This window comes from Natrix helvetica (assembly GCF_964273705.1).
Source record: "Natrix helvetica genome assembly, chromosome: 6".
Taxonomy (NCBI): domain Eukaryota; kingdom Metazoa; phylum Chordata; class Lepidosauria; order Squamata; family Natricidae; genus Natrix; species Natrix helvetica.
The window spans coordinates 82,743,222-82,764,445 of record NC_138553.1 but is presented as its reverse complement, the minus strand read 5'-3'; the positions used below and the strand labels follow the sequence as shown (position 1 = coordinate 82,764,445).

The 21,224-nt window shown below is 40.3% G+C and overlaps 1 protein-coding gene across 4 annotated transcripts in view; it reads left to right on the top strand.

Annotated features, from left to right (window-relative positions):
- The window catches only part of CACNA2D1 (calcium voltage-gated channel auxiliary subunit alpha2delta 1), a 333,903-nt gene that overhangs the window by 250,926 nt on the left and 61,753 nt on the right, over nt 1-21,224 (top strand). For 3 of the 4 annotated variants that reach the window (XM_081957523.1, XM_081957522.1, XM_081957521.1), the window contains exons 16-23: nt 729-797; nt 2,707-2,781; nt 4,359-4,433; nt 7,958-8,008; nt 12,913-12,984; nt 14,337-14,408; nt 16,808-16,869; nt 20,316-20,392. In XM_081957523.1, the coding sequence (XP_081813649.1) occupies nt 729-797; nt 2,707-2,781; nt 4,359-4,433; nt 7,958-8,008; nt 12,913-12,984; nt 14,337-14,408; nt 16,808-16,869; nt 20,316-20,392 (553 nt within the window). The remainder of the gene's footprint in view (nt 1-728; nt 798-2,706; nt 2,782-4,358; nt 4,434-7,957; nt 8,009-12,912; nt 12,985-14,336; nt 14,409-16,807; nt 16,870-20,315; nt 20,393-21,224) is intronic. The other variant, XM_081957524.1, reaches the window with a different exon arrangement.

Genomic DNA, 21,224 nt, shown 5'->3' with positions numbered 1-21,224 from the left:
AGAGAGAGAGAGAGAGAGAGAGAGAGATAGAGAGAGGGTGGATGGATAGGAAAGGATAGATAGATAGAGATAATAGATAGATAGATAGATAGATAGATAGATAGATAGATAGATAGATAGATAGATAGATAGTCAGATAGATAGACAGATAGAGAGAGAGAGAGAGAAAGATAGATATAGATATAAGATAGATGATAGATAGATGATAGATAGATAGATAGATAGATAGATAGATAGATAGATAGATAGATAGATAGATGATAGATAGATAGATATAGCTGATTGATAGTCAGATAGAGATAGAGAGAACTGATAGATCGACAGACAGACAGACAGATAGAGCAGATAGAGCTGGTTGATGGATGGATGGATGGATGGATGGATGGATGGATGGATAGATGTATAGATAGACAGACTCTCTGACTGACTGACTGACTGATTTTTCTGGAGACCACCGAGTGTGGTGGGGTGCTGGTTTAAGCCTCCAAGATGACAGATGCAGAAGGCGAGGCCTTCATTATAGTGCCCCTGGCAGGCCAAAGATTCTTAAAGGAACCTCATTCCCCCACAGATTGTGTTTGTTTCCTACATCAAAAAACGTTCCACGTTATTTCACTGTTTATTCACAAATGACATTTTGGGAACTGCGTTTTGAATGGTGACTTCCATGTTCCATGATGACGTTTCGTTTCCACTATAAAACGGTTCTCTCTCTGATCACTTTCTAGGAACTTGGGTTGGTCATTTCGGGAACCTTGCCGGTCTTCAACTTCACCAAAGATCAGAATAACGTTCAGGTAAGAACCTCACACAATCCTGGCATGACATCAAGCTTCCGTATCCAACGGTTAAGTAATCTGACAAGTTGAAATGGAAACAAGTTCATCCTCTCTGCCATGAGCTTGCAGTGCTATGCGCCTGTCAAGCGCCAGGGAAATCAGGAGATTCAGGCAGTTCAAATGAGTAATATAGACTTATTGCAAGCTTGAGTTCTCACAAGAATCTGGCCAACTAACAGTCAAGGGAAAAGAGCGGGAGATAAGAAAGGCATTCAAGATGAGATGGACTTAGATCTCTTGTGGGCATGCAGGGACTCGTGACTGATGATGTGTTTGACCCCTCCCATCTCCTACGGCAGGGCTGTCAAAATCCTGGCCTGCGGGCCATGTGCATCACACACTGGCCACGCCCATGCCCAGTTTAGCCAAGGGGGGGGGGAGTGCTGATACATTACATGATGCTGTGATTTTGGCACCCTTGTCCTACAGCATCTCTGTGCAGAAATAAATCCACAAAGATAGATGAGACTTAATTTAGAGGCTGCAGTTTGTATATTTTTCAACCCAAATGGACTGTGAACAAGTTTACAACATTTGTATTTTAGTGACTGTACACCGCCCCGAGTCCTCTCCGGGAGAGGGGGCGGTCTATAAGTGTGAATAATAAATAAATAAATAAATTTGATTTGGAAATCATGTCAGCAGATTCGTACCTGCAGTCTGTTTGCTGTGAATGATCAGGAAATAGCTTCCAGGTTTTGTTTGTTTATCTTTGTGTGTTTGAGAGAGAGAATGTGTTGGAAACCCCCTTCAGATTGTTCTGATATTCTGAGCATCTTGGAGTTACTTTCTGGAGACTGGGAAAAGGCCACAACTGAATATCAATTAAGATATTTTCATTGTGAATGACACACAATGAGACAACAAAAAAAAGAGATGCCTGGATATACAGAGGATTTCTTTCTTTCTTTCTTTCTTTCTTTCTTTCTTTCTTTCTTTCTTTCTTTCTTTCTTTCTTTCTTTCTTTCTTTCTTTCTCCCTTCCCATTTCTTTCTTTTTCTCCTATTCCTCCCTCTTTCTTTCTTTCTTTCTTTCTTTCTTTCTTTCTTTCTTTCTTTCTTTCTTTCTTTCTCTCCTCATCTCTCTCTTCCTCCTCTCTCCTTTCTTTCTTTCTCTCCTCTTCCCTCCCTCCCCTTCCTTCCTTCCTTTCTTTTTTCTTTCTCTCTTCCCTCCCTCCCTCCCTCTTTCTTTCTTTCTTTCTTCTTTCTCTCTTTCTTTCTCTCCTCTTCCTCCCTCTTTCTTTCTTTCTCTCCTCATCTCTCTTCCTCTCTCCCTCTTTCTTTCTTTCTTTCTTTCTTTCTTTCTTTCTTTCTTTCTTTCTTTCTTCTTTCTCTCCTCTTCCCTCCCCCTTCCTTCCTTTGTTTTTTCTTTCTCTCTTCCCTCCCTCCCTCTTTCTTTCTTTCTTTCTTTCTTTCTTTCTTTCTTTCTTTCTTTCTTTCTTTCTTTCTTCTTTCTTTCTTTCTTTCTTTCCTTCTTTCTCTGCTTGTCCCACCATCTCTCCCTTCTTTCTTTCTTTCTTTCTTTCTTTCTTTCTTTCTTTCCTTCCTTCCTTCCTTCCTTCCTTCCTTCCTTCCTTCCTTCCTTCCTTCCTTCCTTCCTTCCTTCCTTCCTTCCTTTGTCAGGAAACAGATACATGGTTACACACACTATCAAAGTAAGGCTTTCTCAAGACTTCAAACAGTGTTAATTACTCGGTGTGTAAAATGTGTATACCGCAGGAGGAGGAGTATATCATCTCATTAACATCTGGAACATGCTAATTTCTTCTTAATTATCTTTGACCTCCTTCGAAGAGAAATTTGGCTTTACTCATTCAACTTACATTTAATCACCTGAAAATAAATCTGTTTGTTTATTTGTTGACCAGAACCAGCTGATCCTTGGCGTCATGGGAGTTGACGTGTCCCTCGAAGAAATTAAAAAGGTCACCCCTCGATTTACTGTAAGTTTCCTCTATCATCTGTTTTTTTTTAAACTTCTGCAGTAGCTTGGATCCTCTTCAATTTTCCTTTCAGTCTATCTAGTTCCACTGCCTGGAAGTCAAGGGAGAAAAAAATTAATGATTTCCCCTTTCCCCTATTTTTGCGGACCTGGCTTCTTTCTTTAAGCAATAATCACAAGACCTACCAATGTTCTAGTCCCTTGTAGAGGACTTGGAGGTGATGGCTCTGTGCCACAGCTTGGGAAACCAGAGGACACGAAAGGAGTGATTAACCTCATTGTCCTCTGCTTTCTGCTTCCTTTATAGCCGATGCTTTTGACTAAGCATTATTTCAACGCATAAGCAATCTCAACTTTTGGATCCAAAGGATAACACCCTTTAAATAATATGTCACGTTGATATGAATAGTGGGTCACGGGGTATTTTTCCCCGTAGGAATCACGTTGGAACAAAACGGAATTAGTTTCATTTCCAGGATTATTTCATCGTCTTTTTTCTGGGGCTATAGTGAATGATTGGGATGCGGTGGCTTAGTGGCTAAGATGCTGAGCTTGTCGATCAGAAAGGTCTGCAGATCGGCAGTTCGAATCCCTAGCGCCACGTAGTGGAGTGAGTTCCCGTTACTTGTCCCAGCTTTTGCCAACCTAGCAGTTCAAAAGCATGTAAAAAATGCAAGTAGAAAAATAGGAACCACCTTTGGTGGGAAGGAAACAGCGTTTCGTGCGCCCTCGGCATTGAGTCATGCTGGCCACATGACTATAGAAAGGTCTTTGGACAGAGCTGGCTCTGAAACAGAGATGAGCGCTGCCCCCTAGAATCAGGAACGACTAGCACATATGTGTGAGGGGAACCTTTACCTTTACCTATAGTGAACGATATTAGAACATGCTGAAATGTTTTGCTGCCATATTTTTTTTTAAATTCCCAGTTGGGCCATCTTTGGATAGGTCCAGCGAGGCTGAGGATCATAGAACTTGTGATTTGCACAAAAAAGGAAAGTTGTGTCAATTCAATGTTAACGTTTAAGCGATGTCTCAACTCCATAGTCAATATGGGCAGTCCTCAACATACGACCACAACGGGCCCCCAAATTTCTGTGGCTAAGTGAGAAAATTAAGGGATTTCTGCCCCATTTTATGACCTTTCTTGCTTTAGTTGTTAAATGAACCGCTGCAGTTATTTAAGTTAGCAACATGGTTTCCCCCCGTTGATCGTGTAATCCAGGCATGAAATTCGCTACCGGTTCAGAGAGTCTGGGCAGGTGGGCAGAGCCTCCTGCCACTAACCCTAACCTGAACCGGGGTGAACCGGAAGAATATCCCCTCTAGAGTGACCCCTGGACACACTGTGACTGTCATCATTACGAGTCAGTTGCCAGGGGTCTGAATTTCGATCATGTGAACCTGAGAGATACTGCAACGGTCATACATGTGAAAAATGGTCCCACGTCCCTTTTCCTGGTGCTGTTGTAACTTGGAATGGCCACTAAGCAAACTGTTGTAAGTGGAGGACTTTCTGCATGGTTAGAGTGCCCAGCTTTTCTGAAATGCAATTATTTCATTTATTTTCCTTAACAGCTGTGCCCCAACGGTTATTATTTTGCCATCGATCCCAATGGTTATGTCCTGCTTCATCCAAATCTTCAACCAAAGGTATGGGATATCTTCTGCTTGCCATTTATTTCAGTTTCTGTTGTTTTGCAAAAGGCATTTGATAAGATCGGTAATCCCCAAAGATTTTCCGTTTCCCTGGTAACTGTCAGGTTTCTGAAAGATGCCCTCATTAACTTATGAGCCTCGAGCCAAGTTTCAAAAGCAATCCAGTCAGATCTGACCTCACGTAAATTACGGCTGAACATTGCCCCTGTGTACCCCCCTCTCCTCAGTCTGTGTCATAAATCACATTATCCAACAAGGTGCTCCAGCAGGCTGTGGAATTGCACACCTCACAAGCCTGCTGTGTTAATCTGAGATGTGACTTTAGCCGAAGGGATGCGTGGAATGTGTTCTTTCCTCACATGGCAACTTGATAAGAGACATAAAAATCCTTTATGAGTTGACAGTAACCTTTGGTGCACGTTGCTTTGATTTAAGACTCTGAAGCGAAATGTCCCATCTTTCTGTTTGCTAAAATGGACAAATGCGGAAGGTAAAAACACTACTAAGAACTTCCGTGCGCGAAGTAGCTGAAATCACATTAGGGTATGGCTTTGATTTCAAGATCTCAAGAAAGATTGTTTTGTAGTCCTTCAGTTCACTCTCCATTTTCTTTGGTTGATGGCCCAATACCTTCTTTTTATTTTATTTTATTTTTAATCTTTTTTTATGTACACGCTGAAGCTGAATCCTGAAATGTGCATGTCCATTTCCCTGTCCAAAAACTGAACCTAGTTTTTGACAGCTCCTCTTAAGCTGCTCTCTCCGCTTAATGTACCTAGAGTTATTATGCAGACGGCCCTACATCTTTAGTAAACTCTACAGTGCCTTATTTATATTCACACCTCATGTTTTTTTTAGACTTGACTGAGTAGTTTTTAAACTCAAAAACATGTACAATACAAGGAGCTTTTTTTATTTATAGCCTGTGTGTAGCTTTTATTCCCCAAACAGCAAATTATCAATGTTCCTGAAACTCTTGACAAGCTTTTGAAACATGACCTAATTTTTTTTTTATCCCCTGCCTTAAAAATTCAGACCAAAACACAGTTCTGCAACTGGTTTGTTTGTCTTACAAGCAATTTACATCAACTTCTGTTTATCTTTTTTTTAAAAATTCTCACTCGGTGTAATAGTACTTAAATGCAAGCCATTGTGGTAGACTAGAGGTCCTTTTTTCTCTTGAAACTATTATTAGAATACAACCCTAATCCTAAAATTTCTGGGGTGCGGGGGTGGGGGGGGAACCCTTTATTAAACTGAAAGATCTGGTTTGTGGCTTGGGCTATTAAAATATAGTTATGTAGTATAGAAATACAGCCATGATTCCTTGAGCTGGCACACTGGGCGGTGTTGTAAAATAGGCATCCTTTTTGCTTATTTATTTTTTGAATTGGATGTCTTAAATTTGATCTCCTCGTGCAGGACAGGAGACTCCCGTCCACAATATCAGCTCAGATCTTTTAAAGCAGGGAATTATTTTAAAATAAACTCTAGCCAGGGAGATTTTCAAAAAAGAGTTGGAAGCGACGCATGGCTTCATGGACAGAAGGGGGGATGGAAAGCAAGACCGTTGTGGTTGTGTTGGTTTCAACGGCACTCCCACTTGTAGCAGAGCACCAGTGAAAATGCCCTCAGGAAATGAAAAAATGCATAGACACCAAGCAGAACCAATGTTTTACAAATTACTGTGAAACTAAAGGAAAGTATTATTTGGTAACCAACTAGCGATTCTTGCTAATCGGTAATTTAGTAGAGAAATATCCCGATCCCAGCTCCTCTCTTTCTGTTGAATAGCCAGTCAACGGGATTTTAGGGCTCAAAATGGGGTTTCAGTTGTGAGTTGATGAATCGAAGCACACAAAGAGGGGAAACGCACAATCACACTTATAAGTCTCCATGCTGTTTTGGTGCCAGGGCTCCAAGTAATAAATCCATAGCAAGCAAAACTCCAAGGCAGGTGAATTCCTCAAAGAATACTTTTATTGGAGTTATCATATTGGCATGTATCTGGTAAAAACCGACTCTGAATGTTCCTGTGATTTTTGCCTCATTAAAAGCAAAATTATATCTCTTTCTCAAAACAATCAATGACATGGTCCAATCCCAGTGCTGTCTGGTTGTTTGATGACATCCCTCCGCCTTCCTCCAATCAGGTGTGAGAATGTCCTTGGTTCCCAAGAGAAAGTATTTTGTTTTGACTAGAAAATCCCAGCTCTCTAAAATCCCTATCCCTCAGCTCCAGTGTGGCAAAATTGAAGCTGTCAAAATGGCTTCGGTCGGGTCAGCTTCAGGGTTGACAGTAGGTGTGTCATGATGCACTTTCTTCACATCCTAGTTGAAGTACTTAGCTTCCAGTTCACCACACCTAAAGCTATGGGCAATGGGGAAAGGGGTTACTCCACTGGTGAAATTCAAACATTTTCCCTACTGGTTCTGTGGGTGTGGCTTGGTGGTCATGTGACCAGGCGGGCAACAAGTAGGAACCTCACAGAGTCACAGAGAACTCAAAAACAAACTATCACACTTTACTCCAAAACAACACAAAAGCTACACAACTCATTCACACACAATGCAAAAGCAGCTGGACTTCACACAAAATAGCCCCTGCAACAAACAGGAACCTCACAGAGTCACAGAGAACTCAAAAACAACCTATCACACTTTACCCAAAAACAACACAAAAGCTACACAACTCACTCACACACAATGCAAAAGAGGCTTTTTACTTTTTAAAGCATTTGTTTACTAACTAGTAAAAATTGCTTTAAAAAGGTTTTTAAAAAGTTCCAGCGATCAGCTATGTGACAATCAGCTGTGCCATAGGATTGTGAGAACTTTTTTTTTACTTTGTAAACCATTTTTTTACTACTGGTTCAGGCGAACCGGCCCAAACCAGTAGCATTTCACTCCTGGGTTACTCACCGTTGTCTCCCTCCACAGTCTATTAGTGATGCAGCTCATCTGAATTAATGTGATCTGTGTCATTTTTAAGTCATCTATCTGTCCTCATTACCCAGATAGCAAAAATATTCCCTCTATTAAGTACTCTCCGACCTTCAGTTGGAATCAAAGATGTCTTGTCAAAGTTTAGTCTGAGAGGTCTAGGACAACTCGCCAACTTGCCGCGGAACAAGAATTACACGAATATCGAAGGAACAGTAGAATAGAATAATTCAGGAAAGGATGCCAAAGCAGGGAGAAAATGAAATGTGAATAACAAAAATTAAAATATTGTTAGAATTATTTTAATTAAATTGAATGGTTGAATTGTTCCCTCGGTGAGTTGTTCCGTGGCAAGTTGTCCGATGGCGAGCCAGCTGTGGTGAAGTGGCTGCAATGAGTTGACCATGGCAAATTGGCCACGGCGAGTTGGCTGCAGCGTTTTGTCCCATTCCGGATCTGATGGCCAAATTGCTCAGAGTTTTCTTAGATTGGAAGAACGGAGGATTGTTAGAATTAATAGAAATTGACTGCCATGTGGAAACGTTGTATGAATCCATGCTGTTCTGTCGCTTTAGCACATTGGTGTGGGCATCCCCAAACTTAAACAAAGGCGACCCTATGTCCAGGTAACTATGAATGGAGATGACGAATGGTGTGGTCGAAGCTGTTTTAGCTTCCTGGGAGAACTCTTAAGTAAGCTGTGTAACCAGCAAGTTTTTCTCTAACGCATGAAGCTCACAAAATTAAGTGTTGATGCTTGTACATGTTTCTTCAGGTGCCGTTTCATTTGAATCAGTGCTTTATTCTTTTCAGAGAAGCTTCAAAATACAGCAGATGAATTATAGTGCAGTTGATATATTGTGTTTCCCCCAAAATACAACCTACTCCGAAAGTAAGTCCTAGCTTGATTTTTACACGTGCGTCCAATATAAGTCCTATCCCCAAAATAAGCCCTAATTTAGATCCCGCCCACTCCAGGATGCACGGGTAAAAATTAAGCTAGGGTGGGGATGGAGAGTGGTGGAGCTGTCCTACTACTCAGCTTCGGACAGTTGTAGCCAGTCTTCGCGCACCTCGACACCTGCCCATTTCTTCTGCAGTGAGCAAGGCTTAACTGAAGGCCTCTGCAGCTGATAACAGAGCTCTGGATCGATCAGCTGCAGAGGCCCTCAGGAAAGCGTTGGAAGTTTTTCCCGAAGGCTTTTGACAGAGAAAAGGAGTCCGGGGGTGATGTGTGCAAATGAGAGTCAGTGGATGACCTTCCCTTGAAAATAAGACTGGTGACTTTTTTGGTGACAAATATATATATAAGACAGGGTCTTATTTTCTACCAGGAACATATTATCATATGTGGTGGACATGTAGAGACGCAAAAAGCTATTGGGTTAAAATACAATCATGGTTAGAGAAAATAATACATCAACCCATAGAATTTAAGCCAGGGATATTCTTATTGGGTATTCTACCAGAGAAATATACTAAAGAAGACACATATCTGATTGTACAAATAATAACAGCAGCTAGAATTGCATTTGCACAAAATTGGAAAGCAGACAAAACCCCATCAGAAGGAGAGATAATAAATAAGATATTAGATTGTGCAGAAATGAATAGGTTGGCATTGAGAATAAAGGACAAAGAGGAATCAGTGTACTACAGGGCATGGGGGCGATTTTATGATTGGCTTGAAAAAATATACAAATAGAAAGAGAAAGGAACAAAGCAGAAAACAAATAACTCAGAAGACACATTACTAAATCAGGGGGAGGGGAAAGTAAGGAGGTATGAAAATGTAAATATACAGGCGGAAAAATGATATGAATTGACAATTGTTAAATAGCAATTATAAGAGTGTATATTTAAGAATGAATTTGAAAGGAAAAATAAAAAACTTTTTTCAAAAAAAAGACAGGGTATTTATTTTCGGGGAAACACGGTTAATACTCAGAGGTGGGATCCACAACCGGTTTGCTGAGCAGCATTACGCACGCATGCCCAGTTTACAGAGAAGTCACCTTCCCCATTACTGTTGGGGAGGAAAACAGCTGAGGTGCCACAATCCACTCTGTCGCCCCTATCAACTGGGCTTCAGAAAATGGAATATAGATGCGCAGGCCCAGCTGAAAGTCAGAGCGAACCACTTCACTCCCAGCTGATAGTCGGAGCTACCAGTTCGCTCAAACCGGTACGAACCGGTAGAATCCCACCCCTGGTAATACTTGAGGAAGTATGCAAGGTTTACCTTTGAAACTGACCACTGGTAGAATTCTAATGTAGATATTTCAAGAATTGCAAATGCCCCCTTTGTGACTTTTTCTTTTGACTATGTCTGCAGCCGACGGAAATCTGTGAGGCTTAATTATTCACAGTAATTACTTAATTAATTAATTAATGACTAACTTAAACCCAATGAATTACTCTTCTAAGCATGAATAGCTCTTGAAATCTGTCTTGCGACTTTCCTTAGAGTTTGATTTTTCTCTAACGATCTTGTCTTAGACAGAACGGTCCTCGACTTATGGCCAGAAATGAGTCCAAAGTTTCTGTTGTTCAGTGAGATATTTGTTCAGTGAATTTGGTCCCATTTTACGACCTTTCTTGACTCAGTCATTAAGTGAATCATTGCACTTGATAAGGGAGTAACCCAAGGATGAAGTGGATCTGGCTTCCCCATTGACTTCGCTTGTCAGAAGGTGATGACATGACTTTGGGACGGTCATAAATATGAAACAGTTGCCAAACATTTGAATTTTGATCCCATGGTGGTGCTGGAAAGGTCGTAACAGGTCGTAAGTCACTTTTTTCAGTGTCATGGTAAATTGGAATGGTCACTAAACGAACGGACATAAGTCAAGGACTAGTAAATGTAACACCTGCCTTGTTTTTTCCATGTGCATATATGCCAGCATTTTGTTATTTATTGTTTGAATTGATGAGAATGTTTGACACAAAAGGTTTATGATTTGCAAACGTTACATCGCTGACTTTCGAAAACATGTCTTGGCCATTTTTTTTCCAGTTCTGTTGATCTGAGTTGATTCATTTCACTGCCAGATTTAATAGTCATTTGTTTGGATGAGCCCAATTTTAGCAACTGTAATATCACAGCACGACGTGCAAGCAATCTGCATTGATTAAAATTTCATTCAGCTTGGATATTCTCATATCTTAGATATGGTATAGCATATGTAATAACTTAAATGCTCTCTGTAAAAAAAAAAAACTGACTCCTTCTCATGAAAAATCCCTCTTTATTTACCCCGTGAATTAATTGCATTCACCCACCAAAAAGTCCAGGACAAGGAGTTAACTGCAGTACAGACCTTATCAGTTCCTTCTGCTAATTGCCAGGCCGGGAGCTCCCAGCCGAAAGGCTGCAAATTAAGTTTTGGCAAGCAGTCTTAGTGGCACGAAACAGTGAGCAAAATCTTCAGAAATACGAACTGTTGTCTCCTACGACCACCACTCCCCTTTCCTTCGATTTATTCCTCCGCCAGGGAGGGGCCATTCAGCGTCCACATGTGCTTTGCTTCCTGAGTTGACTCCTGTCCTCCATTGTTCTCCTCTCCTAACTGCTGTGCGCATCAGTGCGTCTAGACCAGGCGCCAGCTGTTCTTCCTCCTCACTCATATCAGCCTCCAAAGGCAGCTGCTTCTCTGGTGGCTGAGAAATGTCAGACGGCCCTTGCTCTATCTCTGCTTCTGATGCAGATCACTCATCAGAGCCTTCCCCAGGCTCCAAAACCCGTTCAAGTTCCTCCCTAACCTCCTCATCCTCGAAGTCTGCCTCCAGCTCTGCTGGCAGCTAGCGGGCCACAACAACATCAACAAAATTGAAGACATTGTCAATCTAGTAAAGTAGATTCTATATTTGTTTCCAGAAGAATATCGGTAGTTAATTTTTTTTCCCAGCATGCTGGGGTTGTAATGAAACAACACACAGATGAATCTTTTTAATAAAGATGTTGAGAATTGAACCGATTTTTAATCTACAAAGTTCCTTTTCTTTAACTGAAGAAAAACATTTCTATTCTTTTTTTTAAATCTTCCTTTTCATCCATCCTGTCCTTTTTATTTCAAAATTGAGTCAGTTTCCACCTTTGTATGACGAGGTCTTTGATTTCTGATTTTCCTGTTTGGAAATGAGAGATCATTATTATTATTATCTTCTTCTTCTTCTTCTTCTTCTTCTTCTTCTTCTTCTTCTTCTTCTTCTTCTTCTTCTTCTTCTTCTTCTTCTTCTTCTTCTTCTTCTTCTTCTTCTTCTTCTTCTTCTTCTTCTCCTCCTCCTCCTCCTCCTCCTCCTCCTCCTCCTCCTCCTCCTCCTCCTCCTCCTCCTCCTCCTTCTTCTAATATGTATGTGCTATTACTGTGAAGTTCTGTCTGTTACTTTGCTTGCATTTTCTGGATGTAAAATGTGTTGAATTTTATTTAGAGCAAGGAGGGAGTCTCCAGATATTTCCTCATCATGAAACCAAACAAATTAATTCATGTTTCCCCAGTTGTCTCTCTCTTTTTTGAATAAATTAATGATGCTTTTTAACTCCTAGTGTCTATAATCAGGGGTCAGCAACCTGTGGCTCTGGTTGCTGGTTGGCTCCAAAATTGATAGGCCTTTCGGTTAGAACAGGTAGAGGAAAAAGGACGCCGCGCTAGGAGGAGACTCTATGCTGGGGGAACTAGACTTCCGGTCGACAGAGGGAGAAGGACGCCATGCTAGGAGGAGACTCTATGGTGGGGGAACTAGACTTCCGGTCAGCTTCAGAATTGAATGGGGGGCTTCCGGTTAGGACCTTTCTGGCTCTTTGAGTGTTTAAGGTTGCCGACCCCTGGTCTACACAGACATAGAGTTTCCTTGGTCACCATGTGGAAGTGATGCCTTCATTGGGATTTTGGATTTTTTTATTTAACTATTTAACGTGATGTGTAGCCCTGAACTTCTTTGACAATCTTTCTTTGAAACAGTAAGCAGTCTGACTCTTACTCTTTTGAACCCAGAGAAGTTTTCCCAAATATTATCAATCCTGAAATTCTTTTTTTCCTTCCTTCCTTCCTCTTTCTGACTTTTTTGCTTTTTCTATCCTTCTTTTTTCTCTTTTTTCTTTCTGTCTTTCAGACTTTCTTGCTTTTTTGCACTTTTTTCTTTCTCTTTCTCTTTCCTGCTTTTTTGTTTTTTCTGTCTTTCTGTCATTCTGTCTATCTTGCTTTTTTGTTTTTTCTATATTTCTTTCTCTTTCTTTCTACCTTTCTTTCAGTCTTTCTTGCTCTGTCTGTCTCTGTTTGTCTTCCTTCCTTCTAGTCATCCATCCATCCATCCATCCATCCATCCATCCATCCATTTGCTATATCAATCTTCTATATCTTCTACAGAGATCTTTCTCTGTAGTAATTCCACTTTAAATCTAAAGAGTACATGTAATCGTAATTGTACTGGTTCTACGGAAAGGTAAGTAATTTTAGCTGGATGAGTGCCGTTAATTTTAGATTATCATCAGAATATGTTTATTATATGCTTTTGAAATCTTCTTCAGAATCCGAAATCTCAGGAACCCGTGACTCTGGATTTTCTGGATGCAGAGTTGGAGAATGACATTAAAGTTCAGGTACGTTGGAGTGATCGTTTGAGATTTTCCACAATGACTATACAAGTTAGTTCTGAAGCCAACACAAAGATTGGCAGCCATCTTAGGCATTTGGGGCTGCATTTTTTAGTAGCATCTTATAATTCTTTTGTGCTTGTTGATGGATCAATACCCTTAAGGCAAGCACCATTCAGAAGAAATATGTAGGAATATTTTGCCATGAAGGAACTAGGAAAATGTTGTAACTGTCCTTCAGTTTCAACAGAAAATTTATGGGGAGGGGAAGTTTCAAAAATTAAGATGGAGAGCATTACCAAATGTTTGTCCTTTTAGGTGCCAGTGACAGTAACACATGAATTTGATTTTGAGACAATCTGCCATCTTGACATTTTTGCCCCTTCTTCCTCTGGACACTCCTGATAGGCAATATTAATGATATTGTTATCCAATCAGGTTGCATGATCTCACAAGCAGTCATTTTTTTTTTAATCATATAAAGAGTTGGATTTTAATTGTTTTGCCTCCTGGAGTTTTATCTGTTTGGCTATATTAGCATGTCACCATATTGTAAATGTTGTTTTTTTTTAGCTAATACAGGGACAAATAAAGGGGGAAATGTCATAAAAACATATATAAGGAATGTAATAACAAAGCTTTAAACCTGATGGGGAATGAGAGATTTTAGGGTTTTTCTAAGTTTTCAAGAATCTAGATACAATCAAACGTAACAGAGGAAGGAATGGAACTTCAGCTAAGATTTCAAACACTTCCTGTAAAAAACATCAGATATTGATTAAATCCATGGCTTGTTTAATTGGTTTGAAAGAAGAGAAAATAGAATCAGAAATACATTAATAGATTCCCTATTCACCTGGAGAAAACTACCGAGAGATGCTTAAGTTCACTTAGTAAGAAGAAAAACAATAACTAGAGATCAAAGATATTGTGGACTTGATCCAGATTTTCCTAACTAATGTAAATTGAAGTATGACTAAAAACATGTAATCATTGCTTCTTGTCCCTGAAAACCAATGACAATATTCAACTGCTCTTTGATTATCAGTCGATTAAATTTATGAAAACATTTTTTCTTGTAACATTCAGAAAATGGTCAGAAAAAGCAATGGTTAGAATAGCAATAGCAATAGCACTTAGACTTATATACCGCTTTACAGGCCTCTCTAAGCGGTTTATAGAGTCAGCCTTTTGCCCCCAACAATCTGGGTCCTCATTTTGCCCATCTCAGAAAGATGGAAGGCTGAGTCAAACTTCAGCTGGTCAGGATCGAACTGCTGGCAGTGGGCAGTGAGTTAGCCAGCAATACTGCATTATAAAGAAGTATGAAGTGACTTCTTCATTTTCTTAATTTGTAGATTCGGAAAAAGATGATTGACGGAGAAAGTGGCGACAGGACCTTTCAAACCCTGGTCAAATCTCAAGATGAGGTGAGAATACGGAGATTTGCTTTCCGAGGAAAAGAAATAAGTTTGCTAAACGGATATAAGAGAAAATGGCAGAAAGTTAAGGCTCTAATAGAAGCCCGGAGCTCGAAATTTAGAAACAGAATCATGGCAGGTACTCATAGGGTACACAAATAAAAAGATTCCACTTCCTTCTAAGCCTATCCTTTAACTATTCCCCAAATATAGGTACTCCTCCACTTACGGTAGTTCATTTAGTGACGGTTCAAAGTTACAACAGCACTGAAAAAAGCGACTTATGACCGCTTTTCACACTTACAGCCGTTGTGGATGCAATACATCCCCATGGTCACATGATCAAAAATCATTTGCTTGACAACTGACTCGTATCTATGACGGTTGCTGTGTCTCAGGCTCACGTGATCCCATTTTGCAACCTTCTGACAAGCAAATGGGATTCCACATCAATGGGGAAACCCACATTCATTTAACAGCCATGATGCTAACTTAACAACTGCAGCGATTCACTTAACAATGGTGGCAAAATGGGGCCAAATTCACTTAACGACTGTCTCGCTTAGTAACAGAAATGTTGGGCTCAATTATGCTTGTAAGTCAAGGACTGCCTATATATGTATATATCTCTTGGGGAAGTCGTCACACAAACATCCGTGAAGTTGCAACACTAAAATAAAATATTATTGAGTGATTTCCTCCCATCCCATTTAAAGCATATACATATAGATCAAATCAAATAATTTTGAGGGCAAACTTTTGCTCAGGGTGTTCGCAGCTAAGCAAACACCGAAAGCTTCTTTGGGGACCAAAAACTCAGACTCCTGCTAATGTTTCAACTGCTTACGGGTAGAATTAAGACATCTTGTTATAATTTTCTGAATGTTATTAAGAAGCTCACAATGTCTCTGCTGAACCATTCTCAGCTTTTCCAGAAATCATTGTTTCTAGTTATAATGCTACTCTATGCTACCGGGAGCCAGGAGTTGTAGGGATAAATGATGAAAACTGAATAACTCCATTCTTTTGGGATGTATTAACTCTGATTAAATATCCACCAAGTGTCAAGAGGCCTTCGGAAATTCTCCATTGTATCGCCCGCTCCATTCATTACGTTCTGTAATTAAATGCCCCGAAATGTTCAGATTAATTTTTGCAACGCCGTGAACCAAGCTTGCATTCATCCTTCAAAGGATGTCAGTCGTAATGATCCTAAAAGAGGAATGAATGACAGCAGGTCAATTTCTGCCTCCCTGATCTTTAAAATTGCATCCAGGATCGTTGGTCCCAAATGGCCAGAAATAATATTGACTTGAAATTGAACTAAAGCAATAGTTCAGATCGGATCTTTTCACAGGACTGCGGGCAGAAGCATCCTTAATGTTGTGTTAATTTTTTTAGAATGACAAATGCAGCATCCCAAGGGAAGCTCCACCCCACTTGGACTTGATTGGCTATCTCTGTCACCTGTGGTTGTGGCTAATTCAGTAATGAAAATAGGAGAAAGTTACAGAAAGAGCAAACTACTTTAAGTGTTGGTGAACTGTATTCTACATGCTGCCAAGCACCGGGGAAATCAGGAGATTAGGATAGTTCAAAGGAGCCTAAAGATTTTTTGCAAGTTTGAGTTCTTTTCAAGAACCTGGTCAACTAACAGTCAAGGGAAATAAGCGGGAGATAAGAAAGGCATTCAAAATGGGCTGGACTTAGATCTCTTTTGGGCACACAGGGACTCGTGACTGATGACTTGTTTGACCTCTCCCTCGGGCAGAGCCTGAGCATCTCCTACATCTGCTTCCAGGAAGATAGATCTCATCCACATCAGTCCCATCTTTTATTTGAACTATTATTGATTGGAGTCCATCTTGGCTGACGAAGACTGTCCATCTTGAAAAAAATAATAATCCATTGATTTCCACTACCACCACCCCATAGTTCCATAGGCAAACAATTGTAGGAAACACAGCATCACGTTGAACAATCAAAACAGTCAATCTGATTTTTCTACATTTATTAAACCACTTTCCAAAGTAGAAATCTGCAAATTAGCTTCTGAAAGAATTATGGTTTTTGTCCTAATGGGCTGACATATAATGATGGTTTGTTCACTGTTCAGCAGTGTTTGACTCTTGAATCGTGTGATGTGTTTAAGCTTTCCTGAGATCATTGCTATGATGGTGGAATTCATTGTTGGAATGTATTTTTTGCAACAACTTCAGTAGTATTCAGCCAGAAGATGGCAGCATTTACAAGTTTAGTTCTATGCCCTTTTGTTCTAAGTAGAGTTTCCTGTTTCCTGGAAGAGTTAAATAGTTGAGCAGTAAAGCACATGGTGACTGTGCCCTTTTTGTGCTCTGTGTTATGTTATTTCTAACATAAAATGATATTTCTGGCCGATTCTCTTACAGCGCTATATTGATAAAGGCAACAGAACATACACATGGACTGCAGTGAACGGCACGGACTACAGGTAATCAATTAGGGATATTTTTTTTCCCAAAACAGACAAGGTTAAAATGCCATTGTTCCTGACATTTCAAGAGTAAAAATATCCTATGATATCTGTTGAATGTCTAGCTTGCTCTGCAACCTTCTGAAAGACATGATGAAAATCAAGGTAGAATCTTTTTCCTCTTATTCCTTTGTAATATGTTTGTCTTTGGAAACGTTGATGTGGAAAATGGTTTAGGCTGCCTGGTGTAAAATCTGTGAATATTTAGTCTTCCCTAAGGATTCTGGATAATTCTTCCCTACGTTCCTCTTTAGCCCTCATCTTTCTTTTCCTGTAACCTTTTCAAAAGTAGAAAGGTAGGAGAATTTTCCCAGATCTTAGATGCTATCCCACGGATCTTATGTGCAGCCTTTATCTGATTTTTTCCCCATTACTCATGCAAACATTTATTAATCACCATCTATTGATTAATCCTTGGTTGTAACAAGAGAGGCATAGAATCAAAATCACGTGAAGTGTTAGTGCCACTTTATAAAGCCTTAGTAACTCCACACCTGGAATATTGCATCCAGTTTTGGTCACGAGATTACAAAAAAGATGTTTTGGCTTTAGAAAAAATGCAGAGAAGAGCAACTATAAGTTGATTAAAGTCCTGGAGACAAAAACATATGAAGAACAGTTGCAAGAATCAGGTATGGCTAATCTAGAGAAAAGAAGGACTAGGGAGTGACATGATAGCACTTCTTCCAGTATTTGAGGGGCTGCCCCAAAGAAGAGGGGGGGGGAGTCAACTTATTTTCCAAAGCATCAGAAGGCAGGACAAGAAACAATGGATGGAAATTAATCAAGGAGAGAAGCAACCTGGAATTAAGAATGAAACTTCCTAATAGTGAGAACAATTAACTAATGGAACAAATTGCCTTCAGAAATTATAGGCACTCCATCACTTCTTTGCAGAAAGTTGGAGTTGATGGTCGATGTAGTCCTGATAATACAATTCTTTCTGGCGGTGGCAACATAAGCTACCCAGAGTTGTTAGACATGAGATGGACGGTGGATAAATTTCATAAATAAATAAGTAAATACACATTCTTGTAGCCACAAAACTATCCAGGTCGTTTTGTTGCTGTTAGTTGCGAAGTCATGTCTGACCCATCGCGACCCCATGGACAATGTTACTCCAGGCCTTCTTGTCCTCTACCATCCTCTGGAGTCCATTTAAGCTCACGCCAGCTGCTTCGGTGACTCCATCCAGCCACCTCCTTCTCTGTCGTCCCTTTCTTCTTCTTTTGCCCTCCATCATTCCCAGCATGAGGCTCTTCTCCAAGAAGTCCTTTCTTCTCATTAGGTGGCCAAAGTCTTTGAGTTTCCTCTTCAGGATCTGGCCTTCTAAAGAGCAGTCAGGGTTGATCTCCTCTAGGACTGACCCGTTGGATTGCCTTACAGTCCAAGGGACTTGCAGGAGTCTTTTCCAGCACCAAAGGCCTCTATTCTTGGGCGCTCAGCCTTTCTTATGGTCCAACTTTCACAGCCATCCATTGCAACTGGAAAATATATGGTCCAAGTCATTCACAGTTTTGCAAATTGCGTTATTCTTGCAATGATAGAGAGTAGGAGCTACATCTAAACGTATTTAAATAGAGATCCTTTCTCATCAACACTTCTGGTGATCGATTGTCCTGCAGCAATTGAAATAATGAAGTGATCGAGTGGCAATTTTCCTCCAAAGTTAATGCTGACGTTTGCTCATTAGTAACCATTGTTTTCCGTTTCCTCGCTCCCAATTGTAAACAGCAATTTCTCCTGACTTATTACGCTCCCTTTCTCAACGCTGCTTAGCATATATACTATTTCTGCCCAATATTTCTGAGAGATCTTTTGAATTTGGAACAATAGCAGCAAAATCTCCCGGGAGCCTCAAGGCAATAGGCATATTTATGCACAAAATTATAGTTTTCAATTAGTTCCATTTTTTTAAAGCAGGAACGGGGAATGGGAAGGAAAATCCCACTGATTTCCCTTGGCAAATATGAGTGAGATGTCACCAGATAATTAATCATTCTTCTTCGGAGCGGATTAAGCGACAACTGTAATGGTAAAGACAAGATTTATGGCTGAAGACTCCATGGTTTCTTCTTAATGCTAATTTCAGCAGTTATCGCAGGAAATATTAAAACAATAAGCATTCCATAGTAATAAAATGATGGCAAAGCTCAAGAGGATATAAAATATTCATGGTTTAAACATGATTTTGAAAATAGTCTTTAATCTCTGAGGCTGTTTTCGATCTTTCACTGCCTTGTTTAGATATACAAATTAGTTATGTTTTAATTACGCCTGGAAGGCATGCCACCCAAATTCAAAAGTCCTTGCATATATTTTTTTAACACTTCAGGAGTTGTTATTATTTATTCAGCATACGATGAGAACATGGCTGAAGAGAAGTAAATGCATATGTACGGTCTACGTAATTATAAGTAAAACTTCTTATGGGGGTACGGCAGGGAGGTCCACACATCTGGATGTCCACTTCAGCTATCCAGCAGTCACCTCTGGAGTTGCTTCGTGCAGATCTTCAAAGGAACCAGAGAATGCACATTGTGAGCAATCATGCACAATGTAGCAATAACAATAGCCCTTAGACTTACGTACAGCTTCATCGTGCTCTACAGCACTCACTGTTAGGCCTGCAGCCATCTTTTCTTTTGGATCTCTGACACTCACTTTACAGAGTCAGCCTATTGTCCCCAGCAATCTGTGTCCTTGTTTTACTGACCTCGGAAGGATGGAAGGCTTGAGTCAACCTTTGAGTCAGGCAGGATCAAACTGCTGGCAGTGGGCAGAGTTAGCATGCAATATTGCATTCTAACCCCTGGGAAGGGAGGAAGAGAGGGAGGGAAGAAGGAAGGAAGGGAGGGAGGGAGAGATAGCAAAGAGCACTTAGACTTATATACCGCTTCATAGTGCTGTACAGCACTCACTTTACAGAGTCAGCTTATTGCCCCCAACAATCTGGGTCCTCATTTTACTGACCTCGGAAAGATGGAAGGCTTGTGTCAACCTTGAGCCGGTGAGGATCGAACTCCTGGCAGTGAGCAGTGAGTTAGCCTGCAATGTTGCATTCTGACCACCGAGCCACTGTGTTTAATGGTTTGCATATCAGCCCCACAATTGCAACAAGGGGAATCTTTCTATCCTCACTAATATGGGGCAGAGGCACTTCACATTTTGTGATGCTGGAAGAAATATGAATAGAACTGAATGAAAACAGCATTAGATAAGGAAGAAGTGAAAGTGACAGACTCTGGGAAAGGAGTTGACCAAACAGAAGCATTCTGTCCAACCACCCGTCTATCACTTTGTCCATAGTTTTCAAGTTTACCTCTAAGCCGGAGAAAATGCGGTTAAATCTCAAATAACTATTGGATTATTCCTTGATTATAATTATTTGGTTTCTTTCACAGTTTGGCTTTGGTGTTACCATCCTACAGCTTTTACTATATTAAAGCCAAGATTAATGAAACCTTAACTCAGGCAAAGTGTAAGTAACTTTCCCCTGTTCTGTCTGTTACGGCCCAGCGACAATGCTTCTTCCTTTGTGTATTTTTTTAACACAGCATTTTGAAGGCTTGTGGAATTCACTAACATTCTCGTGATGTATCCCCAATGCTACAGCAATGATTCCAAGCCTTTGTGGGACTATCCAAGGAACAAAAAGTATTCTACCCAAGTAGAATACATTCTGATACCCTGGCGGGCTTTAAGCAAATCTTAATCTCTCCTCTCCTGGTTTACGTACCCAGAGAATCATTGCTTTGCATATTCATTGTTGTCTTTTGTAGGGTCCGATACTGTAGGTAATGTTTTGAATAGCTCATCAATGAGTCGTAAGTTGGGTGGTTGGAAATCTAGCAAAACTGCTTTGTAAAGTGCACCAGAACAGCTGCAGCTGTGAAATAGTTACTTCATGCTTGATGCCTATGGAGATTTTCTTAGGCTAAGAATAACGTGATTGTCACTTTAAACGTACACTAATTGGCATACATTGAACTGTCTATGGAGATTCTCAGTCGCGCAGGTCATCTGCTCTGACCTAGGATTCCCCAAAAAGTACGAAGCAGATTCCTGGTCCTGACAAAACCCCTTTTATTAAAGGAATGTAAATTCCTCTCATTCACATTCAGCAAAAAAAAAAAAAAAAAAACCCCTGTCTTTCAAAGGTGAAGCTATGACCACAGACCTTATCTAGCTTGGAAAGCTGCCATGTAAATCTTTTCCAAATGAGGAGCTGTGCAAGGAAAGACTGGGCACAGAGTCTCTGAGATTCACGGACAGATCTCCACACTCCTGAAATGAACTAAGGAACGAATTGT